This window comes from Petaurus breviceps, unplaced genomic scaffold (assembly GCF_028583685.1).
Source record: "Petaurus breviceps papuanus isolate PSGF00001 unplaced genomic scaffold, PetGlider_PUasm1.0 90654, whole genome shotgun sequence".
NCBI classification, from domain to species: Eukaryota; Metazoa; Chordata; class Mammalia; order Diprotodontia; family Petauridae; genus Petaurus; species Petaurus breviceps.
This window is the reverse complement of record NW_027187301.1, coordinates 1,118,962-1,145,925: the sequence shown is the minus strand read 5'-3', so window position 1 is coordinate 1,145,925 and position 26,964 is coordinate 1,118,962. Positions and strand designations below refer to the sequence as shown.

Below are 26,964 nucleotides of genomic sequence, written 5' to 3'. Positions count from 1 at the left end.
GTAAACGTCAGTAAGCAAAGCAGTTGTGGTGTGGTGGAAAATGCATTCAATTTGTCATCCTCAGTTCTATCCCCATCTCTGTTACTTTCTGTGTGACCTTGCGCAAGGGCTTAATTTTCTTAACCAGAAAAATGGGGAGGTTAGACTTGAATCTGGGGTCCATGAACTTACTAAACAATCTTTTTAAAAAAATAACTACTTCAAGTGAAATGGTTTCCTTCGTAATCCTATGTATTTTATTTTACAATTATTATTCTGAAAAGGGTCCATAGGCATTGCTAGATTGTTAAAAGGGTTCACGACAGTGAAGCGTCTGAAAGATTCCCTCTAATTCTTCTATTTTGTAATTCTGTGAGAAAACTAGAAGGCCAGCACACCTGGAACTGAGGTTGGTGGTGTTCTGATTTAACAGCAAGCCTGGTCCTTCTGTTTTAGGCTGACCTTTGTGCTGTGCCTGTCTGTGTAACAGCAGGCCCCTCACAGGCAGCCCTACACTAACTCCAAACCGTGTTAAGATGCGATAAGATTCACTGTGAAAAAGCTATATTTCATTCATTCAACAAACATTTACTAAGTGCCTGCGAGGCACTGTGGGGGTTAATGAGTTTGTTTTAGGAATCTGTGTTACTAATGAGTGCGAGTGAATTAACAAATATGATCTTGAACTTAACTACAACATCTCTTGACAAAATTGCTGATGATGCTGTGTTCCTTTGAGGAATAAATTATCTAGCATGGTAAATTGTGCATGAAGTTTATTTTGGAGATGTCAGCTTGCTAAAATACATAAGTAAAAATTTTCATATCTGAAATAATGTAATACTCATTATCCAGTATCTGAGAATCTCTTTTCCTTCCTCCATGTCTTCTTCCTCTCTCTCCCTCATCTCCATGCCCCTGGTGCCCCCTTTTCTTCTTTAATTCGAACAGCCTGTTTGCAGATCTTTCTTGCTTCAGCCAATCAGTGACCTCAGTGACCCTCAAGCTTTTGGCAGGGATTTCTATACTAAGAGAGTTTGCTAGAAGAACTTGGTTCCTGCAGCTGGCAGTTTAATGTGACTGCTTACGGACTCCCCTATCTCTGCTTCATGGCATGTGGGCCTTAGCTGAAGAAGATGGGTAATTGGCTTCTCCCAGCACAGGGTGGGGAAGCCTTGGGTAAAAATGGTAAACAAGTGAAGTATATGATATCTGGGCCTATTCAGCCTTCCCTTTCTTCACGTTTTCCTTCTCTTCCACACCAGACAAGGGATCTGGGGTTGAGTTTCGGCCCTGCTGCTTAGTAGTCACATAAACAAGGCAAGACTTTTCCTCTCTCTGGGCCAGTTTCTTCATCTGTAAATGGAGGTACAATGGAGCAGATACGGCCCCTTTGAACTCTAACATTCCAAGAATCTCTAACCAGACAAGACTTCAAAACATAGGATTAAAGGGGCTTTGTTATACCCCATCTTTATCCAGGGAGTATTGTCTGTGCAAACTGATGAAAACAAATGAAAGGAAAGAGGTCAGGTCTGGATTCTCTCAGTACCATTTCCCAGCCACCCTTCTTCCTTAAGTAGGATCCCTAGAGCTACTCTGTCGGTGTCCTGTTGCAGAATTAATGGCAATAAGACTGTGCTCAGCGTGTATGACACTTAAAAGGGCAGAAACGCCGGATGCTCATTCAATACTCACTCAACCGATATTCACGGCTTGCCCACTATGCGCAAGGCACAGGGAATATACAGATTCAGGAGGCTTAGTGTATGCCCTCAAGGAGTTTTGATTTCACTCCCAAGTGCCATTTGGCATTTGATTTCTGGAAACAACAACAAACAAAACCAAACTAAAAAAAACCAAAACCCACCCAACTTGGGGCTACATTATTGCATACATTTTCAATAGGTCATATGCAATACCACAAGTACCACGATGATAATATCAACATAACCTTATTTCTTGACTGAATAGTGGCCGTTTTAATAAGTGTCCTCAAAAGAAATGGTTGGTTTGTTCAGAAACTCAACTACTGTGAATAATGACCAAAACTGCCATTCTAGGCTGGAAGTTCTAAACCATTAAACATTTAATTACTACTTTCCCAAAGCCATATACACACATTAGCATTTTGAGGATGTTACACCACAGAGGTTTTAAGTTCATCTTTTATTTTTTCCTAATCTTCAGCATTCACAATATGTAAAACAGAGTAGCTTTTTGAAGGGAGGGAAGCACCATGTAAGAAACACAATTGCTTTTAAAAATCCCTAATACAAAGGAAACTTAACTGCATATGAATTATGTTTACAGATGCTGACAGTTAAGGTTTACCGCTATCATTAAAAAGAAAAAAAATACAGAACATTTCCATATCTCCATACAAAATTGGCCATAAAATAAAAATCTATAAAATTACCAAAAAATTACAAAAGTAAAATTCAAAAATTTTTTTTAGTAAAATTTAATAATCTTTACATGGTAAGGACTGTTTAAAAACACACACTTTCAAAAAAAGAATTTGTTCATCTATAGTAATAGCTAAAATGTTCATAGGTGCATAGAGAAGACAGATATCCATATCAGGGACAAGGATGTGCACAAATATATTCAGTGTAATCCCCACAGCCTATAACATGGTTTTACTTCTCTCTCTTAACCCCACTTCCCATTTCGACCAGCAAAGGTGTCCAAAATCATTTAGTTTGTTCTGCTACTACTGTGTACATCAGGGTTTGCTCTAGATTCTGTGCACTGAAAAAAGTCTAAAATGAAATCTTATGTATTATGGAGTAAGGGAGGGGGAGAAGAAGAAGGGAAGAGTATATGGCCATGTTGATGGAAGCTGGAAGCCTGCCAGCTTATGGTAGGTAATGTGCTTTCACTATGTTCCTTGTTGTAAGATGGAATCACAGGATCATTCAGATTGTTTCAAGAAACCTTAGAAGTTATCTAGTTCAATCCTCTCATGCTCCAAATGAGGAAACTGGGGTGCAGAAAAGTTAATCACAGGATCTTAGAAATGGGATAGGGTTTTAAGAGGCCATCTGGGCCATCCCTCCCAGGCAGGTGAGTGTCTGTCATGCAGGAGAGTTGGCTAATTATTCATTTACTGAAGAATCCAAGGACAGGGAAAATCCACCTCTCTTTGTAGCCCATGAAAGCCCAGAAATTGATTCTTACATCCAACTAAACTCTATTCTTTAATTGAAGCCTTTTCTCCCAACACTGGTTCAAATGCCCCAAAGCACCCGAGAACTAGGGGGAGGAGATGACTTTGCCTCAGTTCTCTCCAACTCCCAGTTCCTTAGAGCTGGAGGCAAAGGTTTTTTTGTTAAAATGTTCACTAACTCTATGATTTTAGACAAATGGCATCACCTCTCTGGGCCTCAAGTTTCCTCATCTTTAAAATGAAGCAAGAGGGGTTCAACTGGGTGACATCTGAGGGCTCTTCTAACTCTGACATTCTATGAGTCTATTTACTTTTAATATCCTTAGGTATTTTATTTAGGTGCTTTTTCTTGGGACCAAACTTATGATTTTCATCAGTTTAGGGAACTCTGGATGAAGAGCTCTTCCCTATAGCCATATAGATGGCAGCTGCCCTGCAGATGAGAGTCTTGGAGAGGTGCTGGGGGCAGTGAGAGATTTAGTGACTTGTCCAAGGTCACATGGCTAGCAGATGTCTGGAGCAGGCTCTGACCCCAAGCTTTCTTGACTCTGAAGGCAGCTTGCTCTCTACTACATTGTAGGGCCATCTGAAATGCCATGTGAAGAAAACAATGGGAACGGCCCAGTGAAGTTGGTGATTGTCCTCTCATGTGCACGTATGCATTGTGAGTGCCCAGAGAAGGACGCTAAAGATGGGGAGAGTGATAACCCAGTGTTTAGCGATGGGTGAAGGATCAGGAGCATGGGCCACAAAGCTGGTTTCCTAGGGCCAGTGCTAGAGACATACCAGATGAGTCACTGAGTAAAGTAGTGGCGAAGAAACGAAGTTACTTGGGGCTCAAAGACCTTCTCTAGTGACCAAATTGGCCTTAAAAGGTAACACTGCTTCTTCTGGGACCAGAGAGCAGAGGACAAAATGTGTGTGGGGAAAGCTAACCCCAAAGGGCAAGGCCTGGAGGACCGTAACAGGGTACAGCTGGAAAGAAGCTGTTTCATGCCTGAAGGAGGCAGCACAGAACACTGGACTGGAAGTGCAAAGGCCCGTGTCTCAGCCCCAGTTTATTAGCCATGAAACTGCAGACAAGTCACTGAGTCTCTGAGCCTCAGTTTCTTCATCTGTAAAATGGGGATTAATAGCAGCACCTGCGTCACAGGGTTGTAGTGAGGCTCGGATGGGATACCATGAGTACAGTGCCTCACAAACCTGAAAGTCAAGGCAGAATCATCATCATCATCATCGTCATGACTTATACAGCTTTGGTTTTCAGAGGGGAAAGAAAGGGCCATGGAAGTGTGAGTTATCATCGGAACCTGTGCTGTCTCTCTTCTGGTACTTGGCCATAACTCTCGGAGCCTGCTTCTGTTCAGTCTCCTTTCCCTTCTGAGCTGACTGTCCTAGGGCTTGTCTTGCAAGTCGGCCTCCCAGCGTTGGAGGGAGCTTCAGGGAATTAATCTAATCCAAACCAAACCAGAAGACTCACCTCCCAGCTCCTTACTGTCTACAGACTTGAGGAGCTCTAATTGCTCAGTAAGCTTTTACTTATTTCAAACCCACGTCTGCTTCTTCCCATATTCCAACCACGACTGCTCTCTAGGGCCAAGCATCATCCTTGTCACCTGTCCTTCTGGCTCATCCTCATACGGCACCATCTCAAGGCCCATGGCTAAATTGGTTGTCCCCTTTGGCCAACGTCCTTCCAGGAATGTGAACACCACACTGAACACAACACTCCAGCTGAGGTCTGACCAGGGCGGAACACAACGCAACTGTGAACTCCCAAGACCTGGAAGGTGTGATTCTTATAAAGCTGTCTAAGATTATACCAGCTTGTTTTTGGCTACCACACTACAACTGTTTACTCATATTGAGCTTGTAGGCTACAAAAAACCCAGAACAATAAAACCCTAACTAAAGCCCCCAAACAATAGCAACAAAACCGGATTATTTTTTAGATGAATTGTAAAGTAGTACAGAACTGAGGGTATCCAGTGAAAACTAGATAAACAAGTGTTATGTATATATAAATCAAATATATTGTGTGCCTCTGAGAACAGAGGTAGTAGAATAAGGAGCCTGGGCTGGGGAGAAGAGTTATTTTCCTTGAATTAGTTTCTTTGGCCAGCTTCCATCTTCATGGCTGTCCCTAGAAGGCTGAAGTTGCTGGAATTCTGCCCACCCACTAAGTGCAAAATTACATCAACCAGAAGTCAGAAGTCCCAGGTCCCACTCCAGATTCTGCCATTAACTTGACTATAAGATTTTGGGAAGTCACTTCAAATTTCTAGGTTTCAGTTTCCTCATTTATAAAATAAGGCAGTAGGACTCAATGTCTTAAGATTCTTTTCTGTTTGAAAAAATTCTATGATCTATTGCATCATGTAAAGTTTCTCATTAAGGATTGTAAGATAAACCAGTTATCCTGGTATGCTGTATAACCAAGTAACTTGAACAGTGCCAGCACAGCTAACAACTTGAAAGAATTATTTTTGGCTAGAGGTTGTTGTGGGCAGTTAGGTAGTGAACTGGATAGAGCACAGGGCCTGCAGTCAAGAAGGTTTACCTTTGGGGGCGGCTAGGGGGCGCACTGAGTAAGAGCGCTGGCCCTGGAGGACCGGGGATCGGTTCTGGCCTCAGATACTTAACACCCACACAAAATAACTGGCTGTGTAACCTTGGACAAGTTACTTAACCCCATTAAAAAAAAAAAAAAGATTCATCTTCGTGGGATTAAATCCAGTCTCAGACACTTAGTAGCTGTGTGACCCTGGACAAGTCACTTAACCCTATTTGCCTCAGTTTCCCTATCTGTAAAATGAGCTGGAGAAGGAAATGGCAAACCACTCCAGTGCCTTTGCCAAGAAAACAAATGGGGTCACAAAGAGTAGGACATGATTGAAAAACACCACAGAGGTTGGGGTGGAAGACAGGGTGTTTGCTTGACTATTCTTTGAATTTTTGAATAAAAGATGTGTTCTTGAACAGTACGGCAGCCATGTAGAGAAGAACTGGTTTTCCAAATAGGTGAAGAACATTTATTATGTCAGGCTGAGAGGTTGGGGTAAACACGTGCCTGTGAAGACAAGGCACAAACACAGAAAATCTTATCTCAAAGTTCTTAGGATAGCAATTCATATTTACACGAACACCTTATCATTTATTAAGTGCTTCACTGTGAAATCTGCAGCTGTGAAGGTAGTATACAATTATTATTAATCTTCATCTGACTAGCCCATGGTCACATAGCTAGTGTCCTGGCTGAGATTTGAACTAAGGTCAAATGACTCCAAGGTGGTCCAGTTATCACTATACCAGCTGTTTCTCTTAGCTACTTTTGCCACAGGCCATTTCATAACTAAGATTATTTCCTAAGAACCAAGTGGTTGGTCATAGGCCAGGGGTTCCTTCTCTTCCTTCCCCAGCACATTTTTCTCACTTGCTCGCTCTGTGGACATCTGCCTTGGTTTGCTCCATTTTTCCACTTGTTCTCTCCCCAGATGGAAGAACTTCCTAACTATCAAGGATTTGACACAAATAGATGACTGAAGATGGTAGCATCTCAATAGTCTAGTGTTAGTATCAATGTTCTTGGAAGCAAGAGGCTGAATCTGATGATTTTCACGAGATCATTAACAGAACTGGAGGGGACCTTAGGAGCCATCTATAAGTGAGAAAACTGAGGTTCAGAGAGGTTAGGTGACGTCCACAGTGCTTGTGTCAGAGGCAGGATATGAACCCATGACTTCCTGACTCCAAGGCCGGCTTTTTATCCATTTCATGTTTCTTTGGAAGATCTTTGCAAGAGCCCACCCAGTTTTATGATTCACTTTATATTTACATAAAATGGTCATCTGTTGAACTGGCCAGCTTTTATAATTAATAGTGAACTCTGAAGGTTCCTGGAGTCAGACCCTCACGCTGTAAAATAATGAAAAGTCAAGAAATGGAAGGTCATCTAGTTCAATCTAACCATTTTGCTGAGGTGGAAACACTCAGAAAGGACTTGTCCAAGGTTATACAGATAGTAAGTGGCAAATCTAGGATGTTAACTACAGTGTCAGTGTTCATCACAACATACTGCCTCCTCAGCCTCTTTTCTAGTTAGACAAGAGCTGCTTTATTCCTTGGTCTCTAGTTTTATAAGACTTCTTTCTGCTAAGTCTCCCAGACTTTCTGGGGCAGTTGTTAACCTAGGATTAATGAATTAAAAAAAAATCTTGATAATGGATTTCAATATAATTGTGCTCCTTTGTAATTCAATTTTATACATTTAAAAACATTATTCTAAAAAGGGGTCTATAGGCTTCACCAGAGTGCCAAAGGGGTCTATGACACAAGAAAGGCAAAAAACCCCTATTCTAGGGGGTCCATATATATCTTCCTTCTTGCAATTTCTATCTACAGTTTCCTTATCTGACCTTCATGGACTTGGCCGGGTACCAGCAAATTTTCTATCTCCAAAACCAGCCAGAGGAACTGAATGTCCTTCCCTCTCTTTAAAATGTCACATGGCATTTTACACACTACAAAACACATGCTTTGACAGTAGAATTATCAGGGCTAAAGAGGAACTTTAAGAACCCAGAGGGGATGTGATTGGGGATTAGCACAACATTTCTCAGATAGGGTTGGAGCCCACATTGTACATGAACCATAGTATTCCCAAAGGCCATCTGGTAGTATAGACATTGATTTATGGGCTAAGCTAGCTTCCTCTCCCTTTCTCAAGCCCCTTTTAATTATCTGCTGCCCTCCTAGAATAGAATAATGGTTATGAGACTGTGAGAAAACTACTCTCTAACAAACAGTTGGGTGGGTGGAGGGAATCCATCCTTCGTAATGGTCAAACTGAGTTTTAAAATGTTCAGAAAGAAAATAAGGCAGAGTTTCTTCATACACAAAAAAACAGTTTGCGTTAGCAGAAAACCTAGTTTTAAAAAAATCCATAGAAACTGACAGGTTGATATGAAAAGGAATTCAATATTAAGGAGAGAGGGGGTAGAGTGAGTGAAATAACATCACTACCAAGAGTAACCTTTTCCTAACTGGGGGGAGAATAGTTAGAGGGTAACTGGATTCTGCATATTACTCCACTCTCATTGTGTTTTCATTGGCAAAAGGGGATCAAGTATGGAGGGGCTTTCCTCCTCTGATCTTGGAGGACACAGAGTTGTTATGAGCCTCCTCTTACTGCAGGGATAAGGTGGCAAACTGAGGTTTTTGTTTTGAATAAGGTCAGTTAGTTCATAAGATCACAGATTTTGTGCTGGAAGGAACACCGAGATCATCCATCCCAAGCCTCTTATTTTATTGCTGGGGCCCTGAAAGGTTAAATTCTTGTTCAAAGCCACAGAGGTAAGTGGCAGAGAAGAATTAAAGGCTGGCCTTCAAGAGTCTTTTAATGCAAAATTACACTAAGCTCAGAATCACTACTACTTGAACAGCTGAGAGGACTGCTAGTTCAACCCAAGATTTGAGAGTGAGATTCATAACTTAGGCCTAGGAGAAAGTCAGAATGATTGAATAGTGAATCAGAGGTGTTGAAGGTGAACACAGTAGCAAGCTACAGGAAGATGGCTCAATCTTGCTCTAATTTGTTGATTTCTTAGTGTTTAAATAATTTATTCTTCTTTAATTTTTTTAAGAAGTGCATTTTTAGAGAAAAGTAAATAATTGCGGAATCCATGCTGGAGGAAAGCTTATCATTTGGGTCTGAACCCTCTTAACCAGGATTATTATTCACCTGGTGGCAGCTACTAGAGCTGCAAAGGGATGGATTTGACAAGTATCTACAGAACTTCCTTAAGATTTAAAGCAAAAAAGGGACCTTAAAGATCATCTAGTGCAATCTCTTCATAAGAAAGGAAGAAAGAAAAAGAAAGAGAAAGAAAGAAAGAAAGGAAGGAAGAAAGGAAGAAAGATAGAAAGAAAGGAAGGAAGATAGAAAGAAAGGAAGGTAGAAAGGAAGAAAGGAAGGAAGAAAGAAAGAAGAAAAAAAGGAAAAAAAGAAGAAAGTGAAGGGTAAGTGATCTGTCCAAGGTCACAAAGGCATTGAGTAGGTGCTGGGATTTGAACCTAGTTCTCTGACTCCATATCCAGGGCTCTTCCCACTGTATCATACTGCCTTGAAAAAGCAAAATTGTTAAGTGAAGAGATGGGAAATGTTGACATCAAGAGGGAAGTCTAAGAGAGCTATGGTGCTTTTAACAGCTGCTTAGAGGTCATGGTGGCTGGGAGATTAAGTGTTAGAACACTGGGCTATTTCAGTGAAGATTATCCTGCAGTCTATTCTGTTGAGTTTGGTGTCTGAAACCGTATAATATATTAGCGTTCTCTGACCTCACATAGTCTCCAAGATAGCAAGGGCACAACAGTGAATTTAGTTATCTTACCATTTAAAAGTGTTGTCTTTCTATTTTCAGACCTGCTTCCTGCAGGGTTCTCAATATATACTAACAACCACCTAACTCGGGGTGGCTAGGAGGGCTTTGCAAAGGGGCAGAAGGGGAGTTCCTGAGTCCATGACTATGCTCCAGATTGACCACTCTTCTGTGGTGGGAGTCAAGTGTGCAAATGACTAATTAACTCCTTTTTCCATACTTTGATCTATTTTTTTCTCTGCAGGATTCTGAAGGCCACTGAGTCCAATTTGAAGGAGGTCACTGAGACCCAGAGAGGGGAAGAAGACACAAGCATTAAGTGGTAGAGCCAGGATTCAGATTAAAGTCTTTTGACTTTAAATCCTGAGCCTTGATCACTGTAATACTATCAGTCTCCTTTTTTATACCTTCACCTGTATTTCATCCCTCACTCTTGGCTGGCTCCAGCTGTGAGGGATAGTGAAGGCTTTTTGGTCCTTCTGAAGGAAAACAGGAGAGGGGTTCAAGATGTTGGGGAGAGAAAAAGGGAGCACAAAACTAGGAATATAAACCAAAGTGGTTACATCTCAGCAATAACACTGATAAGAAAAAGCAGTGCCCTATGAATTAGTCAGTTTAGATCATTATCTGCACAAGGACAAAAACAGGACTAATAAAAATAGATGGCACGTATTACACTTAGTTTCAGAAGTGTACTCCATTGATATTTCATTAAGCATTGCCTTTCAGTAGATGGAATGGGTGGCTGGACAGATGACCTCTTTCAAGGTCCCTTCTAGCCCTATGATTTTAAAAATCGTTTTATCTATTTAGATAAAAGGATTGGATTTTTAGTACCATATATGTAGGTCAAAGAAGTGATTGATCTGAATCTGTGGGGGTTGGGGTTATTTCAGAACTTCCTTAACATGTGGTTTTCAAGTCTTTAAAAGGATAGTTTCTCTTTTCTTTGGGGTGGGGTGGTGGAGTATGGCATAAGAGGAGAAAAATAATTTAATTCAGAGGTGGAGAGGTTTTTTGGCAAATGAAATCTCTTTGCAGGATTAGAAATTATGAAAATTTTATGGCATTTTCCAGGCATCTACAATTGCTTTTAGGATTCAGAGCTTCAAGAATAGCTGTACTAGGTATGGATTAACCAGTAAGACCCAAACATGCTGGCAAGGTTGGGTTTTAAGGGCTCCAAGGAAGGGTCCCTTGATTCCCAGAATAGGTTTTTCTTTCCTGAAATTCCACAATTAGGCATTCATTATTTTGATTTAATTTCATTCCCTTTTAAAACATATAGCAAAATGCTATCAGTAATTTGTATATGAAGATCCATGAATTTATGAGTCTTTCCTGAAAGTAAGTTTGGATAGGGTATAAGGACTAAGAATAATGAGCATAGGAAGGATGGAGGGGAAGAAGGGGGCAAGCCAGAAGGGGAGAAAAAAGACAGAAAAGGGAGGTGAAAGGAGAGAGATAAGGAAAAAATTTGTTATCTGGCAACTCTGTCTACACCTAGGCTTCGGTTTGAACCTAGGATCAAGCCTATGAATACAGAATCCAGTTCAGCAAGGAGAACTGTTGGGATGGCTACCTATTCTCTACTAGCCCTCAGGAGCAAAGATGGGCTTTGGCATGCCAGATCTGATTCTACAGTCCTAGAAAATCCTAGATCCTGCCTACAAGTCATGTTTTCTCTGGACAAAAGTATCCTCACTATGAAACTGTTTTTAGTTATGGTGCACCAAAAATGGCTGAACTTTCTGCCACACATGGAGGAGACCACTGCAAAGACCTTGCCCTGAGCAGGTCACTCCTAACACCATCAATATACTTAATGCAGTCTCAAGTGTCCTTGAGTGTCCATCTTCCTAATTAGACCACAATTAGACTTCCAATTAGACCGCAAGTTCCTGGAAGGTAAGAATGTTATTTTCAGTTCTTTTACAAATCTGAAGAGTAGAAAAGGAAGCTGTCCCAACTGCTAATACACAGATGTTCCATAAACACAAGCTGAAAGAATAAACAGAATTGCAAAAAATGGTATGCATAACTGCCTGGCATCACCAACACTTCTTTGGGAATAGGCCAAGAAAAGTCTTTGGCCTGAAATGCTGCATAATCATCTATGTTTGTGTGAATGTTGTATATGCATACACTGAATATTTTGGTGTATATGACTCTTGGTGGACAACTTTATGTATTTTAGGCTTATATGATAGCCACAAATTGACTTATTTATCACCACCTGTACACACAGATGATATTTTTAGTAGGTGGGAGTAAGGATTTAGCCCATTTTATGTATCTGGAAAATATCTGCACACTTTGCAAAAACAATTTGGCAGTGTAGACAAATATTGTAATTTTCACAAAAAGCGATCCTGTATGTTATTTCAAATTAACTTTGCTGTCTCTCAGTGCCACACTGCTGCACAGAAAGGAGTTCAAAGAACAATTGGAAAGACTGACCTGACAGTCTGATTTCTACAGACATGAAACTTTGCTTCCTTAGAATGAATCAAACCAATCCAACAGAGACTTCCTTGGTTTAGATTTGACACTAGGGAGTAAATGTAGTTCTCTCAACTCACTTTCCATACAGCTATCTGAACATCAGAAGATAGACTTTCTTTTATTATATTTGGTGAATTTAATAAACCATGCATTTTTTATGAGAAGTCCTTCAGGAAAACAGAATGGCAGCTTATCTCTCACTGACTAGAACCTCACAAATCATTTCCTTTTCACAACAAAGGGTATACAAGGTATTTAACATTTTATGTGCAGAGTGATTCCTATTAGGAAGAAGCCATCAGGTCCTTTGTTTTTACAAAGCACCTACTTGTTGACTACTTCAATAATTTATGAGTACTGACAATATTGGGTTTCAATATATAAAGTAGGGTTTCAGAGCTGGAAATTACTTTAGAAGGCACCTATTTCAATCCTCTTGCTTTTTACAGATGAGGAAAGAGATATTAAGAGATGTAGTGACTTGCCTAAGGTAACACAGGTAGCTAGATAAAGGCAGTATGATATAACTGAGAGTTAGATATATTGTTAATAAGACACGGATTAGAATTCCATTTAAAATACATTAGCTGTGAAACTGTAGGAAAATTAATTAGCCTCTCTGAGCCTTGATTTCCTCACTTAAAATGGAGATAATGACACCCATTTCACAAAACTGTTTTTAAGCTCAAATGAGATAATGTATGCAAAGTGCTTTGCAAGCCTCGAAGTGAAACATACATGTGAGCTTTTTTTATAGTTAATATTAGGTTTATTACATCAAGTCATATAACACTGCAGGACCTCTTCAAAGAGATCCATAATTACTCAAAAGAAGTTGGCCTGAAAAATGCCTGAAACCAGATTTCCTAAATAAATCCTAGTTCAGCCCTTTCTTCACTATCCAGCACTGATCTTGCTGGACGAGCTTTCCTCCCCCAAAGTGGCAATTCTGAAAGACCACAATCCACAAATTCACTTTAACTAGGTCAAAAATAAGTAAAAAGATATGAAGACAAGAGAGAAAGCTGGATGGGAGAAGGGAAGAGGAAGGAAGAATTGACAAGAAAGAAGCTAAAGTCTTGTCTTACTTAAAGTTCATCTGTTTCATCAGCAGCATGAGATAGAACCACTGAAATGTCAAATAAAGCATACCCAGAAGTTGAATTTTCAGTTTGCAACCAACTAACTAACCAACCAACCAGGAAATATCAGAATGGGCTTTCAATGAAAACAAGAAAAATTAAGAAAAGGAACTGTATAATGTTCCTCATTCTTCCCCTAAGATCAGAGCACTGCTTCCCACAGTCTTTGTCCTCAGCATGAGTTAGGGCTCAAGGAATAGCTTTCTCTGATATTTCCTATTTAAAAATTAAAGATGATCCTTACCACTAAAAAGAAACTCATGAGAAAAAAGTATGCCCTTTCTCTATACATAGAGTTTGGAGTGAGCTACGTTAAATTAAAACACAAACCATCTACACCTCTAACATGGAAAATAGAGACTACTGCATTTTGGCATGTACTGTTTAATATTAGAATGCAATAAAAAGTTAGACTACCATATTGTCTTGAGGCAAGTATTCGTCTCTTTTTTTTCTGTAATGGACCTTTTATGCCATTCTGGTGATGCCATAATGCTTTTAAATGTATAAAATAAAATATGCAGGACTGTAAAGGAAACTAATTATATTGAAATACAGTAATCAAAAAACAAGAGTTCATGGACCCCAGGTTAAGAACCTCTGTTCTACTTGAAATTTCTTTATGTATAATTAAGTATATTTGGTACAATCTCATTTGGAGGAGAAGTGAAACAATAACTGACACTTATATTTAAGTTTGTTCCATGAAGTCTTATTCCAATGTCTTATTTGGGTATGCAGGAGATTCTAGGTTTGCAAAGGTCAACTTAGCAGAGAACAAATAAGCTTTAGCAAGTTTTATTATGCTGGAGAATAGAGGAAAGGTAAGGTCTGGGTTACTGAACTGATTCTGATCTTGGACTGACTGTCCAACAGCTTAATGAGAAGAGGTTCATTATGAGTAATTCCTCTGGCCATAGAGAACCCATAAAATAAAAGTAAAAAATGACTCCCATTCCTAGGCAGTCTCCTCTATTTTTGTAGTGACAGTTGGCAGAATGGAGATAAATAAAGGAGAGGATGCTAAGAACCATACAATTTGTAGACTGTCTACAAATGTTAATTTTTTTCTGTAGTCACCCTACATGTGAGATCTTTGCCCGAAGATAAACCAATGTACATACTGCCAGAAGAACTGTAGTACATCAATATTGATATTCTTGAAACAAGATGAAACAAGAGGGCAAATGAAGTACAACTAAATGGAAGGAAGGTCTACGTGTTTTATTTGGGGAGGGAAACAAAGGAGTGGGTTTCATCACGTTCTCCAAAGCAACAAGAAATGTCATTTCACAGAACAGTCATCTCTGCCTTTTAGTCTGTGCTCATTATGAGTATGAATAGCAACAGCCACAATAACAACGAACCATGGCGAAAATAACTGCAGCTTATGTGCCTCTATCTGTACCTGACAACATTCCCCAAACTGAACAAATGCAAACTCTTGCACTTGGGAGGGAAGCCCAGAGGAGTGTATCAAAAAGTGTGCTGAGACACATGACTCAGGCCTGAGAGATGGAAGGCCCCAAACGCTTACTTTAGACTATTCATAAGCCTCATGCCTATATATCATGAATACTTTCTTTTAGAAGAGAGTTGGAAAGTGATAGTGAAAGCGAACACTAAACAACTTCACAAAATATAAAACCAACCACATTTAACAATGGCTGGTTACTACTGCTAGAGTCACATCAGAATCAGCTTTTTGTGTGCAGGGAGACCACTGCAAAGATCAAAATAGCCATCAAATTAGAGGATAAAAGCTGAGAAGACATGGCATACTACTGCAACAACTTCAACCCAATGTCATTAACATGAAAGCGGAAAATAGAAAGAGGCAAAGCCACTGACCTTGATTATCACCATTTCCTGCAAAGACTTAATAGAAATAAAGCATTTGACTCAATGAGGGGGCCAGAAATCATGTTTAGCCAGCAATCACCAGGTCTTCCTGCCAAGATGGGAGAAATACCAGCCAAGAGCGACAATAGTTTAGAATACATACTCATTTGCAAAAGACATTTGTATATTATATATGGAGGATGATGGCAGAATCCCATAAAACAGGGAAAAGCAACAGAAGCAAAAAACAATCTACGGAAAGCTTAATCTAAAACCCTACTGGTTTATATCATCTTGAGAAGACTGAGAGGTGAAACTGCCAGGACAACAAATGGAAAATGGAACAAACTTTTCATTGCTATTGCACCAATCAATATTCATCATTACTAATGGTCAAACCACAAAATCTGGACCCTAATACCTCAGACTATACTCCAAGGAAGTTAAGATGATATTTGAGAAGATGAACTGGGAAGAATGGATAGACTAGAAAATGGACATTGAAGAAATCCATGGAAATCCACCATCTCCAAAGGCATTGTTTTAGAAGTCATCACCGAGAGAGGAGGAGTTGTTAAAAGGTGAATAACATTAGTATTTTTTAAAAGGTGACCGAGAACATCATAATTATAGACTGACATGTCTATCTTCTCATCCTGATATAATCTTTATGAAAAAGACCTACACACAGTGAAGGTATCCTTGATGAAAATGGAACAGGCAGGTTTATTAAACAATTATTTACAGTAGACCACATCTTCTTATCACATAGTTGCTTGAAAAGTGCAGAGAATACAAGATTCCACCATATATACTGTTTGTTGACTAAAAAAAAAATCATTTGCCTTTGAAATGACACAGAAAATCTCTCATTCTTGTATTAATATCACATAAGATTACTTGAAAAATGTAACCACAGAGAGAATTCCTTTTAATGACCTTATAATTGTCAGATGAAGGATAAAACAGGTGTCTGCCACTGTCATGGAGGAAATCTTGTCCAAGGTCTAGAATGAAAAGGGATGATCCTGTATACGTAAGTGATATTCTCCAGATGCTTCTGACTGTGGATGACATATTTATTACATCAAGTCATAGAAGACTGTGGGACTTTCATCCATGATTATACAAAAGAAATTGGCAGAATCACAGAAGTTCAGGGGCCACCAAGTCCAACTTGTAATTGAACAAGAATCTTCAATACCTAAGTGATTTTTCACTCTTTGAGTGAAGACTTCTGTGGTGGGAGGGCAGAAGTGGTTATTCCAGAAGGACCACATTTTACTCTTGGATGGCTCTAATCTTTAGGAAGTTTTCCCCTTACACCAAGCCTAAACAGGCCCCTCCTAAATATGCAACCTCTACTCACTGCTTCTGGTTCTGCTCTCTGGGGTTAAGTAGAACTGGCCTAATCATTAGCGAATCACAACATACATCTGGGACAATTGCAGTAGATGGACAATGAATCAGGCTCAGATTTGAACAGAAGGAAAAAAGTTGGCTGGATTGTATTTGGGAAACTGCTTTTAATGATCTCCCTAGAACAAAAGTCTATATTTAACCCCCCCCCCCCAATGTTCTCCCAGCAATGCTGTCTGGTTGTGAATCTTGGAACACCAAAATTTCTCAAGAATCAAAGTTGTGGATGACCCAAAAAGTAACAGAGAAACAAATGGTGTCTGCAAGGAGACCTTAGTATTATTTGCAATGATAACCAATAAACAAGAAGGGACATAAAGGATTATCATCAAGGAAATGGATGATGGGAAAAGTGGGGTGGGGGGACTGGAACCCACAAAATATAAAAATGAACCTATGGAAGGCCTCCAACACATTAGGTGGATCTATGGGAAAAAATAAGAATTATACAAGATGAGCAAGCATAGAGTTAGCTTACCGATGAGACTACAGTACTGAAGCATTAGCATTCCTGGTTCAGTGAAAAAGTGTGTTCACATACGTTACTTCATTTGATCTAATCCCGTGAGGTAGCTAAGGCTAATACGATTATTGCCATTTTAAAGATAAGAAACTGAGGCTCATTGTAAGTTCAGGGATTTGTCCAAGGTCATACGACGACTAAGTGGTAGAATCAGAATTTAAACCTAGGTCTCCTGATACTAAGTCAAGCGCTTTTGCTATGACACCAGGACATCTCTATGAAACTCTCTGTACTGAAAAGTTTGTTCATATGGCTATGAAAGAGTTCCCAACATGCTTCAGTTTCAAAAGCCAATTTGAGAATTCTACCTGTGGTACTCAAAGAGAACACATTCACAAAGAGAACTCCACTGGCAGTCAGGTCACCTGGGCTCTGGTCCTGGGGCTTACACTGACTAGCCCTGTGATCTAGGCTGCCTCTTCATCTCTCTGGTCCCAAGTTTCCTTATGAGTGAAAAGTAAGCGATAATGATACCGTCCTGTTTATAAAAGAGGATTGTTGGGACCAAATGAGACATATGGGACTGCTTTTTAACTTTAAAGTACTATATAAATATCAGTCACTTTTCGACTTTCCTACCACATAAAGTCTCAGAGAAAAATGACCATCAAGGTCCTTTCCAGCTTTAACATTCGAGTTATAATGATGATTAACAATTATACAGCACTTGACAATGTGATTTTGAGTAAATGCTCTGATTTAGTCAAAAGTCTGAATTATAAAAGTTTTGATTTCATATATCCAGTCACCCACTACTCTGGTTTAAATCACATTACTTTTCATTTCAAGGTTACAGAAACATTTTCAGCCGTCTTTGTAAAGGGGAAGTAGTGGCTGCTGGGGCTAAGATAGTTATGAGGGTAGAAAGGGGGTGACTGCCAATGTCCTGGATTTGAATTAGGGGCATCATTTCAGTATTCACTAAGGAAATGAACACATTTCACATTAACTTAAATTTCCTATTTGGTTTGTCTTTAAACTTGACTTAAAAACGTGGCTTATCTTAAACACAAATAGCAAAATGCTTTCTGTGACAACAAAAGGAGTTATTGAAAAGTAACTAGATTTGTGTTTAACATCTTCAATAGAAAATTCTTTAGTAAATATTTTAATAGCTGAACTTCATACGAGCAAATTTTAACTTCCTCCTTCAACAGACAGATGTGAACATTGAATGGTGTTAAATTTTTTCTCAAACCACACATATTTGAACAAACACTACCAAGTATATTTGTAGACTTTTGTCTTTTTTAGTAACAATACCTTCCTTCACATTTAAGCAAGTGTAGGCGTACACATTTGCCCACTTTCACTGTGGATACTGCACAAAAAGATCCTGTGCATTAAAAGGTGCTTGTAGCACAAATTAGCTTCTCTCCCACACTGTTTAATTTAGTAAGACTAGGCTCTTCTCTTCTATGGAATCTTATATTATTCCATCCACCTCAATGTAAGATCTAAAAGTCTCACAGAACTAAGGATGCTTATGAAGGAGAAGAAAAAAAAATCTCATCTATAAACAGCTAGCTTCAATCTCTGTACCTCTTGCTTCAGGTCATGACATTGTAACAGCCTCACTACCATTAGCGCATCTTTTTATGAGTTGTGAGAAAAATTATTCATGAGCACTACAAAGATGCTAAAATTAGACTGAAATTCTGGTGTAGCAGAAAGAGCACTGAATTGGAAGCTGGACCTAGAGGTCTAGTGCTGGCTAGACCTCTCACTGCCATCATGACCTTCTTTAAGAGACTTCTTGCTGTTTCTTCATATGTAAAATGAGGAGCTGGGACCAGATGACCTCTTAAGGTTCTTTGGGAGCTCTAACATTTCATAATTCTATGATCTATCTCATTCATATGATGCCCGAGACAGCCCCCACCCCTCCACTATATTTTGATGTACACAATTAAAAGCAAAAATAACAAGAAAAAGAAAATGTGATTTTTACTGTTGAGCTGACTTGAAATGAAAATTTGAAAGTTATTATTATTTTTTTAAAGATGTTTCTTCTTAAATCCATTTGTCTCTTTCCAATAGCTTTCCCATATGAGGCTTAATTGCTTAGAAGAATAAACCCTGAACTATATTGATCTGTTAGAGAAGCAAAGACCAAACCCATTTCATGCATGCTGTCTAACTTACTAGATACAATACTTTTTTTTCATGAATGCCACTCGGGCCTTCATGTTGTATTATGATTTCAAAGAGCCATTAATTATGAGTAGAATATTCTCCAGAAAGAATTCTTGCTGGAGCAGAACTTTATATACCAAATTCCTCAAATGGATACTTTTGACATCAAATATATATCTCTTCTTCCATCAGTTCCCCTGACACCTTCACTACAAAACAAAGATTATGGTTTACCCAGACCCTCAGCAACCTGAATTCATCTTTGAGGTTCTCATTTCCCATTTACTAAAGGAAAGTAGTAATGTTAATAATAGGTGTCAAGGTTAACTGGAACACAGTTTTCTCAAAATTCCTCCCTTCCTCTGTCCCTCCAACAAATTTCTTCCAGGTCCTGAGAAGTAATGCCCAGAGAGCAGGAGGTTGCAGATGGAGATAATATGCAAGTGATTGACATGCACTATTTTGAGGTTTGGGACTTAGAGAAAGACAACCAGGAAGCTGCTGCTGTCTCAGTTCATTCCTGTGACTCCTCATGGGGTTGAGGCTGTGAGATGGAAAGCCTTTTAATTCTAAGCACAAAGGACACAGAAGAGAGGGAGAGAGAAGGGATGCAGAAGCAGCTGGGTGGAGTGTATGTGGTACAGATGTGTTGTGTAAAATGGTGAGCTCTGATGAACTCTCTCCTCATCAAGCCAGAACAATCACCTGGCTGTTCCTTTAATTTAATCCTTTGTCTGCCTCAGACAAAGATAAAACAACTCTGCTTAACAAGGTTCTGTTGGCAATGATGTTAAAATTTCAAGGCAGACCAAAAAAGTAGCAAAGGTCAGAGAAGATGTCAGAGGAGGAATGTTTTCCACCTGGATTTTCTCCTTAGAATGTTTTCTGTGCCTCAAGCCCACTACTATTTTTTATGCCACTGAAAGATTTTTCTGAGAGGTAACCACTGGATTCTTCTTGAGAAAGCTACCATCTCACAATGATGGGATATTCCAGAAGCACAAATGCACAGAAACACATACACTAAATACATCCAGAATTGAATACTTTACAAAACCAACTAAACTACAAGAATACAATTCAGAAATCACCAGCAGACTGAGCAAGTTTCAAAATGACTGGAAGCCCTAAGATACGTCCAGTTAACCAAGATGCAGATAGGTACATGTTGGCACTGGACTGTCCACTCCACACTTAAATCTATGGAATGGGAAGATTTAACATTCCCACCTGATTTGTCATTTCGCTATTAACAAAAGCACTATATACCAATTCAGAGAAAGGTCTTATGATACTGAAAGTGAATTATCACACTGAAAGTGAGTATGCTAAAAATTTAGGAAAACTGAACTAAAAATCACTTTTTAGGGTACATTTAAGGAAACAAAATTATGTTTCAAAGTATTGAGAGTCTGAATCCAAGATGAAACGATGGGTGTGCTAGAAGGCAGCCAAACAGCCAGCATTTGGACGAGTATACTGGAGGGGCTGGAGGGGTCTGATCTAGTTAAAAATAAAGAGTCGTATAAGAAATGGTTTTATTGGAAAAAAAAAGTAGTGTACAAGTAGGTCATTACTGTAATTTACACATTTGTTGGCCACTTTATATTAAAATCTGATACATGTTTTAAACTTCTAAAGAAGTTACTGGCATTTTTCCTATTCTGATCTGACTCAGGAAGAAATATTTTCATAGTAGAGGAAATTGACCCAGTATTACCCTTCAGTTCCTCTTCATGACTACATTTTGTCACTTAGTAGTCTAGCACTAGTAAAAAAATGGACACTACACTGTTTCAGGGAGTGCTTTTTCTGAAAGAGAGGAGGCCTCCAGCCCATGAATCAGGAATCTATACACCAAATGGGTTTATTTTAAAATCATCTATTACCCCTCAAATCTTGCATTATTGTTACCTAGTAGTAATTAAATAAACATAAAAATAAAAATCTGTACCCTAATAAAACCTTCGAAAATTTAATCTCTTCTCTTCCCCCTCCATTTAGTTGTGCAATTCCAAGCAAACATCTGGTATGCCGTCGAGATGGCCAGTCTCTGTAAATTTCTGTGCTATCAAACTGAGACAACAACATCAAGGTAAAGTCTATCGTAGGATTCCCTGAAGCACAGAATGAGGAGCAGACTGAGCAAACACGACCCAGGAAGGCACCAGTTGAACCAAGACAACTCTGTAAAAAACAAAACAAAAATTGTAGTTAAAAAAAAATTCAGGTAACACACTAGCAAAATGTCAGCTACAGTTGCACAGCAATCTACTCAGCACTTAAAAAAAGCAGTTAAAACAAAACTTACCTGACAGGCTGGAAACAGCTTTCAATAAGTACTGACAGTCTGGCTTGTGACTGAATGATATACAACAAAGGTTCTGGGCCTTTGCTGTGTAGTTCTTTTAGTCAACATTATTGATGACTTTTCACAGCTGACTTTAGGGGCAAAAAAAAATCTATCACCTTCAAGGGAAAACAAATCACTCTCAAATGTCAATTTGTTAATTTTAAAATACCTTCTATTACGTTCCCAAATAGAGTCTCCCTCTCCCCAAAAATCTCTGCCCAGGAGACAAATAACTAAATGTGCTAGATTTTGAAATGTAAGAGCTATTCTTTGGGTAGGGAAGTGAAATCTTAGTATAAATTTTTATTATACATTTTGAACCATTAATAAACAAATAATCTAATAAATACACAAAATAAGGAGTAAAATCTTACATAAAATCTATCAAACAAATTAAAACCACAGACAAGCAAAAAAAAAAAAAAGAAAGAAAAAGCCTTGTTCTATGACATTCCCCTAATGGGGATATAGTTTTGGGTCCTGGGCTAGTTTTATGCAGGGTAACCAACTGCCAGAATAGAAAATAATTTTTAAGTGCTATCTTAAAAATGTAATCTTTTAACCTAACCCTTTTTCTGCCCCAGCATTAATATGTTAAAGAAATATTTCTGGTGGGTTCCAAAATTTCCCTTTCCGGTCAGCTTAAATTAGGAGTCCCCAATAGGCTGGTAAGTCCCACCTCAGCCTCTCACTTCCATTTCAAGCTAAAGCATGGAGTGGGCGGAGCCTGGAAAGTGGGCAGAGCCTGGAAAGTGGGCAGAGGGGGGCAGAAAGAACTGAGTCTGTGGGCTCTTCCAGCATCTCCCGAGCTCTCCCTCTCCATCCTTCTTACAGAGCTCTCCCCTGAATCTCATTTGAGAGTGGGACTCTGGGTGAAGTGAAGTGTACAATATTCTTACCCTGAAAAGTTTATTTATTTGGAAATAAAAAAAAAAGCCAATAACCAGGAGAATATACACAAAAGCTACAATAAAGTAAATGAAAACAACACTGTGGTCAGCAGCAGAACTCATATGAAAAGCCAGGATCAATTTTGTTTCTAGACAGATGATGAGGCACACCTCCCCCTCTTGGAAGAGAGCTGGTAAGACTCCAGGCACAGAATGTTACATTTCCTGTTAGATATGGTCTTTGCACTGATTGGTTTTACTTAACTGTTTTTCATTATTCCAAGGGAGTATTCTAGTGGGGTTGGGAAATGTAATATGGAAAACAAAACAAAAATATGCCCGCCCGCCCCCGTTTTAAAGTAATGCAAACAGCTGTGTCTAAATACACTTTACCTCCAATTTACTGAAGAAACTTAGCCATTTAAAACTGCCTCTAGTATTTTACCTCAGTAGTTCTGCAGAATTCTAAATCCTGCCTCAGTTTCCAGTGCTAAGAAACTTAGCACTGCTGCCTCAGATGAATCCAGAACTCACATGGCTAAAAAAAGCAATTTATGCTTAAGAATGGAAAACACAATTAAGAGCTTAAAATCGAGCTGCAGGGAGCTTTTCTCTAGATTATGTTTAGCACACTTTGTAGACCCACACTTCTCACGTCTGAAGTAGATATGTTATCTCGTAGGTTGACAGTACAGGTCATCTTCCAGCTGAAGGTTTTCTAACACAAAGACTTAGATTTCCAATGCTCCTTTCATAGAAAGTTGTATTCCAGGCTTCCCCTGATTTGACTATATGATGAATATTTTAAAAGGTCATTTTGACCTTAAGAAACCCTTTATGTTTTCTGATTATTACCTCAAAATGGAACAACTTGTCAATTTTCACTACCATAAGGATAGGTCATTAATTAAGGTGAATTGGGCATATGTTCAAAGTGCTTTATTTCTGACATAATGAATAAAAATGTAGCCAATTTCATATTGTTGAAGGCAGCAAAAGCACATATTCAGACTTGGTAATAGGTAAACACTGTTTATCAAAAATAAAAAATTCAAGGGCTGGCTAGGTGGTGCAGTGAGTAAGAGCACCGGCCCCAGAGTCGGAGACCTGGGATCAGTTCCGGCCTCAGATACTTAACACCCACACAAAATAACTGGCCGTGTAATCTTAAGCAAGTTACTTAACCCTGATTGCTTTAAAAAAAAATAAAATTAAAATTAAAAATTCACCTTAGTTATTGATTTGTTCTCATAGTGCATATAACCTGAGTTTTTCTTTTTCTTTTTTTTAAACAATAACCTCGAAACAAGCAAAAAGAAATAAAATGAAGGTATTGTTTTGCCAGTTTATGTTGTGACTTTAGGGCAATGTGTGCCATCCCTGAGAATCCCAGGTGCTTTGATTTAGACAGTTCTGAGGTTCTAAAACCAGAAGGAATCTCAGGGAAAGTGATTTGCTCAAGGTCAAAAAGGTACTTAGTGGCAGAGCTAGGTCTTGAAATTCAGGTCACCCAATTCAGGTGCTTTTTCCATGACATCACAGTTGTCCCTGAGGTTCCAAATGAGACAACTAAGACTGCAGACTCCTGCTCAAGTCCTAAAACTCGTCATCCCTCTCTGTAACAGACCTTTGAGCTAGTTACTCCAGTCATCACACTGATGCAGGTATTCCCTCCAGGGATGAAGATTACAACCCACCAGTACCTGAATATCCTGTGCCAGTCTGGCCCTCCCAGTATGCCAAGAGCCTTTCTCAAATCCTCCAGATGGTATGTAAGCTGTCCATTAGACGAGGTTTTCCTATCTTGCCCGGACTGGCCACTCCTAAGCCGAACCCACTATTTACAGGTATGGAAGTTTTGACCTGCTCTGCTTCTGAGCTGGGCTGGCTTGCCCCTCATTAGGAAGCCTGGTGCCGCCTAGCCCCTTGAACTCACCATACTGGTAGTGGGCTTAGTGCTCCTCAGATCTCTCAAGCTCAATCAACCTCCTCATGAATGGGGATTAAGGAATGGGCCACCACGTTTGGCCCCACCTTTTTTGAACACATACTTTCTTTGATGACTTCCTTTATATATTGCTCTCTTACCTAATTCTTTGTCATGTGTTGTAACCTGTTCCCATTCATCAGATACCTCTCCACTGCATTTCACTTTTCAGAAACTAATATTACATGACATAGCCATAAAATATCACTGGAAGAATACTGGTGTTATAAAGATAGGACTTTTGTTTCAGGGAAAAAACTTGGGTTTCAGTAAAAACTGCATAGTTTCCCAAAGCAATCCCTCCTCAGTTCAATTTGAAGCCCATTTCACTGTTTGTTTGCAGTCTGTCCAGGAAATATAGACTGATGGACAAGCCCTACAGGTTTGACCATACAACTGTTTATCAGTCTGAAAAGGCATTTATTTCTTCATCTCCTGAATTTTTCCTGTGTGATCTAGAATTTGGTGCAACGCTAATGGCAAATAACAGCACCTGAAAGTCCATACCCAACAATAAAGAGGTGTCCCTCCCCCCAACTTGGACTCTGCAAATATCTGATGACCATGTCTCTTTGTTTTAAGCCTCACTTGATATTACTAATTTTGAAACGATACCCATTAATGGTAACAACTCACACTTACATAGTGCTTTAATTTTTTTACAAGGTGTTTTTCTTCCCATAACATGATGAAGCAGGTGGTACAAGTACCATTATGCTAAAGCTAATAAAGAGCCAGATTCAGAGAGCAGCTACCAAAGCTAGGAACAGAACCCAGATCTCTTAGCATAAAGTCCAATGGCTCTTTCCATAATATCTGCTGCCTCCTTTAAATAACTGATCTATCTAGGTACCTGGAAAGCTGTAATTTTAAGGGAGATGGGTCTAATAAAAATGATCAGAATAACATTCCAAATAAATTTAATGTACCACAGTTTAGGGCACATGATAATATGCAGGGGTGAAAGGTACAGGGTGTACTAATAAGCTTTATTTACCTCAGAAAATACAGCTGATGAGTTTTCCTTTATAGACTTCAGTGTTATAAGATGTTAGATATGATGTACCAAAATTTCCTTATTTTTATCCTTTTAAAGATAGATTTAAGTTCCAATTTTCACTTTTAAACTTAGGACATCTTTCTTATACATCTATTCTGAGATTCCTTCTAAAGATGATTTGATTCCTGGAGAATGGGGATGATATCTGACTCCTTTTGACTAAGCATCTATGAAAATGAGGTCAAGGGCCAGAATCCTACAAATCCACCATGCTGCTTCTATGTATGTTCCTGTGGAAGCTAACATATTTCTCTAGACTGACTGCTGTTTAGCTTGAAATTTCCAAAAACATCTCCTTGTTGACCAAATGACTACATTGTAAGCAGGAGTGTGCTAGTAAATATTTAATAACCAGCCCTTGGGTAGGTGGGGGGGAGAGGGAAATGTGCCCACAACATACTTTTAAGTTTAATCTGCATTGCACAATTAACATTTTTTCCTTTACTTTAAATACAGACAATCAACAAAATGATAAATCAAGCTCTGATGTGTAGTGTGTGCTGATTACTTAGGTGTGAAAGCTTCTGAAGAAGGAAATGGTAAACACTTCAGAATCTTTGCCAAGAAAACACCAAATAGGAACATGAAGAGCTGGACATGACTGAACCACAACAAAAAAGCTCATACTAAGAATTTAACAATCAGTTCTTGAGCTGGTTTGATTTGGATCCAGCACACCTTCAATTTTAAGCCCCTGAGTCCTAGGAAACAACATGGAGCTCCATGGGGTATATAGGGTCACAGAGAGTGCTAGAGCTGGAAAAAACCTGGGAGATCATGTAGTCCAGAGCTGTCTAACACTTAGAGTGGAGCCTGAAACAGATTAAAACATAATTGGGAAATATATAACAAAATAAATGAAAATACAAGAGAATATAGATAATGTTAATATGAGGTTTTCTAAGTCAACATGTCGTCACAGGGATTCTCATGTGGAGTTTAGGGGTCGGTCCCCTGTTTCCATCTGAGCTGGCCACCCCCAAGCTGGTCTCATTCCCTCACACATTTTCCAAATGACAAAGCAGAATCTAGGTGAGAACTGAGGTCTCCTGGTGCCTAACTCATTCTGTACACCTAATATACCAACTTGTTACAAGTCATCAGAAATGGTAATTTCCTGGGCTGCTATACATGTGTAATGTAATGCCAAGGAAAGGCAACTTCCCAGGTTCAAAATACCAGCATAGGTGCTCTCTATTTTATTCAGTAACAAACCCAGAACAGAGAAGATCAAAACATGACATCATTCAAAATACAGCATTTACTAAGTGTGATTAAATCATCTCCAAGGCCTACCCCACCCCAGGACTTTCCAATCATTCAATCAATTACAAAGTCTCTGTTCCAAATACTTCTCCACCCCTAGGCTATACCTTAATTAAGTCCACCACAAAGCCCCTCTTCTCAAATGGAGATTAGTTTCCAAACATAAGTAAAATACATTCATTTGCTCAACCATAGAACACAAAAAGGTCAAAAGTTCCCCACCCCTGGATCACAATTGAATCTACCCCAGAGTTACATCAAGTTTAAACACAGCACTTAATACCCAAATGGAGGTCTTTTCTTCATCTTGACA

General features: G+C 39.1%; 1 protein-coding gene across 1 annotated transcript in view; it reads right to left on the bottom strand.

Moving 5' to 3' along the window:
* Nucleotides 1-2,129: 2,129 nt before the first annotated feature.
* The window catches only part of SLC49A4 (solute carrier family 49 member 4), a 168,672-nt gene continuing 143,837 nt past the window's right edge, over nucleotides 2,130-26,964 (bottom strand). The window contains exon 9 of the mRNA XM_069064936.1: nucleotides 2,130-21,282. Within this exon, the coding sequence (XP_068921037.1) occupies nucleotides 21,167-21,282 (116 nt within the window). The 3' untranslated portion in view covers nucleotides 2,130-21,166. The remainder of the gene's footprint in view (nucleotides 21,283-26,964) is intronic.